Source organism: Lactuca serriola, chromosome 4 (genome assembly GCF_051521515.1).
Source record: "Lactuca serriola cultivar US96UC23 chromosome 4, Lser_US96UC23_V15, whole genome shotgun sequence".
In the NCBI taxonomy this organism is placed as follows: domain Eukaryota; kingdom Viridiplantae; phylum Streptophyta; class Magnoliopsida; order Asterales; family Asteraceae; genus Lactuca; species Lactuca serriola.
In genome coordinates, this window is record NC_136411.1 from 19,145,814 (window position 1) to 19,149,624 (window position 3,811).

Consider the following 3,811-nt stretch of genomic DNA (forward strand, 5'->3'; position numbering starts at 1 on the left):
CAAACAAAATGACATATTATTGTATTTTTGTGTATCTAAGCTTATATACCCTTAAGGGTATATTCACTTTTCCCATATATATATATATATATATATATATATATATATATATATATATATATATATATATATATATATATATATATATATATATATATATATATATACTTTGGTAACTATTTCTAATTCCTTCACTCGTTCCATATGCAATTGACACCACTACAAGTCCTTCACATTCATACTGACCAAAAGTCTAGCATGTATATGTAGTCATTCATCTTGTATACTAACTAATAACCATTTCAAGTTAAATCAATGTTACTTAATTATTCTCGTTTATAGATAAAAAAATGTAAAAGTGTTATTGTGTATAAATATACGAATATGTTTCTATTATGGATCAAACATGTAAACATGTTGCCTATATTGGTAAACATACTAAAAAATGTCTTATAATGTGGTAAAAACAAAGCTTGTTGTTATAATCGATAAAATCGATAAAAAAATATAAATATATAACCATGATGCATATTGTTTAATAAGGGGGTAAAGACGATGCTATTTCCAACTTTTTTGTATTAATTATGATGATTGTTGGAACTTTTTTTTAGGTAAGTAGCTGAAATTACGAAAGAATTGAAGATAGAAGTTCGTCTCTACGGAAAAATGTTTGAACTTGTGAAGCAATTCATCCAAAACGGTAAACCATACGACTCTTCGTAATAGTTTTGTGTTTGTGGAATATGAAACCGTTTAGTATTATGTTTATTGTTTTGTGGAATGCGTGAAATTTATGGATTTTTGTTTAATGTTTGTCGAAAATGTTTTTGAGCTTCTTAGTTTTATGTTTATTGGTTTTAAAATCTGGATATTTTGTGTATATTATTTTAGATCTTTGTATTTTAATATATAAAAATTAAAAAAGTTATGGATTCTCATGAAATTTAAAATGATTTTTATATTGCTTTTTACAATCTCTAACAATGGAAATAAACTCCGTAATTAGTATCGGTCAGTTACAAATATGTTCCATTGGCAATTCCGTCCTCAACTACCAAAGTCTGTCAATAATCCATTACTAATTACACACGTCAAAATATGTCAAAAAATTAATTTGTATCATAAGGACCGGTAGATGTCATACCATACATCCTACATTTTTTGCATTATCACTTCATTTTTCGTCACTCTACAAAACTGTTTGCATTATCACTTCATTTTTCGTCACTCTACAAAACTGGTGGGTGTCATACCACACCCACTACAATATACATTATTATGCACAAAGTACCACCTTTGAGGGTTATACCGTACGGTGAAACCATAACACACGCCGAGTTTACCGCAGTAGAGTAAGGGGGATCTGTGTGGTGTTTACCGCACACCGCAGTGCCACCTCACGCACCGCGTGCGGTGTCATGTGCACCAAGGGGCCTAAACATTACCAACAGGATTTTACTGACAGATCTAGATCCACACAAGTTGTGTCAATAAACCCATTGTTTAGACCATCTCCGGAAGGGCCCTAGATTGTAGTATTGGCATTTCAAGGATCAACACCCTGTAATCCATTTTTTAAAGACAACCCACTTTTGAGGATCATTGCTTCAAATCTTTTAAGAGAGAAAGAGCCGGACAGAGAGAGTAAAAGTAGAGAGGAATAATTAAATGTTGAGAGGTGTCGTTTCTTAAAGAAGGGGGGACTATATATGCTCATGTGTGTGAATAGAAAGTGATACTAGGCTTAGCTTTAGCTTTAGATAGAGTGGGGTGAGGCAGTTGGCGTGAAGGAGGGGAGGAATGGGGTGGGGTACTGGGGTAGGTTGGTGTGACCCGTATATTAATATAAAAAATTTTAATAAAATTATGGATAACATAATCGACCAAAGCCAGAATTAAATTGAACCATTAAAACAAAACAGATGGAAATTTTTGATACCAAACCGGAACTTAAAACCAAAACATTATAAAACGGCATAACATATATATATGATCGCTCAAATGTATAATTAACTCTACAGTCAATAAAATAATGGGATCGAACTTTTGAATTGCTAAAACTAAAATGAAGACATTCCTCTTTGAATTTTCTCTTGCTCGCTGAATATCCAAACAAAATAATTCATGATCAATAATTAAGAAACAAAAACGAAATCAAAACTTAAAAAAAAAAAAAAAAAAAAACTATCTATGAAATATTAACTTAAAAATGTAGCACCTTGATTTTAAGTTCTCACTTATGAAGGTTTAATTTACCTTCGACTTCTATATAGGTTAGCTAGAGATCGGTGTACCCCTCTTGATGCTATCCATATGCGTGGTTTCAAAAACCGGCAAACCACTTGAATAATAACCCAAATCACAGTTTGTTAACTCAAAAAGATCAGAGCTTGAATCACTATCTCCATCATCATCAAGAATGAATCTCTTGAATTCTCTAATCTCCACCGTTGGATCATACTTCTGATTATGATCATCATGTTTTACATCACAAACCCTAACTTTCTCCACTGACACATTTTCAGGACTTCTACTTTTTCTGTCAGAAAACCCACTCTTGATCTTGAGGTTTTCATTCTTGTTGTAGTTTTCATTAAAGGGTACTTTGGTAACTTCATATGTAGGCTTGTGGTCTGAATAGCTTCTGAGATCTTTATAGCTTGTCCTTTTTGTGGGTGCCTGTGGCATGTGATCATCATATGCATGTGGTGTTGTTGAGTAATTAGCAGGTTTTGTTTCACTTGCAATATTACTGGTATTACTATTCCCACTCCTGAATAGGCTGATGCTACTCCTCCTCTTTCTTCTCCATCCACTAGGACTCTCATCTTCATCTTTAATAGATTGTGTCGATGTGGTTGACTTTGACTTCGACTTGGACTTCTTGGAAGATGTTTGGTTGAAAAGGGAATTCAAGAAATGAGCCAATTTCCCTCCTGGTGAGCTTGGTTGCTTATACTTCTTCTCGTTCTTGATCATCATATGGTTCGGATCCATCATCATAGCTTTTAAAGGTATCGAGTTTCTTCCGTTCTCCATCATCATGGCTTGTAAAGGAATATTATTGGAGTTTCTTCTATTGTTCTGGATATCAAGACTCAGTCTTCCAACACTCTCTCTCATGTAATTCTTATGAGAGAGGGTGGTGTTCGTGTCTTCAAAGTATCGGGAGGCTTCAAAGACATTGATCTCGTCTGAACTGTTCCTCTGATGGAACGGTTTCTTGTTCTCCTGTAGAGGTGGATTAATGGTTTTGGGCATGGTTGAAGTTAAAACAAGAAGATTAGTGTTTGATGAGTGTTAAACCCTAGAAAGTGAAATGCAAAGAAGAGAGTTTTCATGAAATAATTGAGCGTGATAGATGGTTGGATTGTTGATCAAGTGAGAGAAGGCATGTCTATTTATAGTAATCATTCTTTTCCATTTGTTTTCATACGTATAGTTATACAATTTTTATTGCATAAAATACAAGTTAATATAACTCGAGTTGGTAACCGAAAAACTAAAAGTTCTTTGGCAATGATGGTTTTTGTGTTAGCATGATGGTTTTTGGTTAGAGAAAAGACATCCCATATAAGTGGAATATCATCAGTCAGTGCATAAAAATATTTCAATAGTCACCTAAATGAAAGTAAATTTGGATTTTGTGAAACATTATTTAAAAAATTTTAGAGTAAAAAGATTTAGAAATAAGATTAAAAAGCACAAACTTCAATCATAGCTCTTTGTGTAGTGGTATATGAAGGCCATAAGTTTGTGCTAGGTGTTGTGGGGTCAAAGGGTTTTATTTTCATAGGATTCTAGTTACATT

General features: G+C 33.1%; 1 protein-coding gene across 1 annotated transcript; it reads right to left on the reverse strand.

Annotated features, from left to right (window-relative positions):
- Nucleotides 1-1,908: 1,908 nt before the first annotated feature.
- Nucleotides 1,909-3,464, reverse strand: LOC145101135 (protein BIG GRAIN 1-like E). The gene is made up of 2 exons (XM_079038304.1): nucleotides 2,257-3,464; nucleotides 1,909-2,100 (listed from the first exon to the last, which is right to left on the reverse strand). Exon 1 carries the CDS (start codon nucleotides 3,259-3,261, stop codon nucleotides 2,275-2,277), a length of 987 nt encoding a protein of 328 aa, XP_078894430.1. The 5' UTR covers nucleotides 3,262-3,464; the 3' UTR covers nucleotides 1,909-2,100; nucleotides 2,257-2,274.
- Nucleotides 3,465-3,811: the final 347 nt, after the last annotated feature.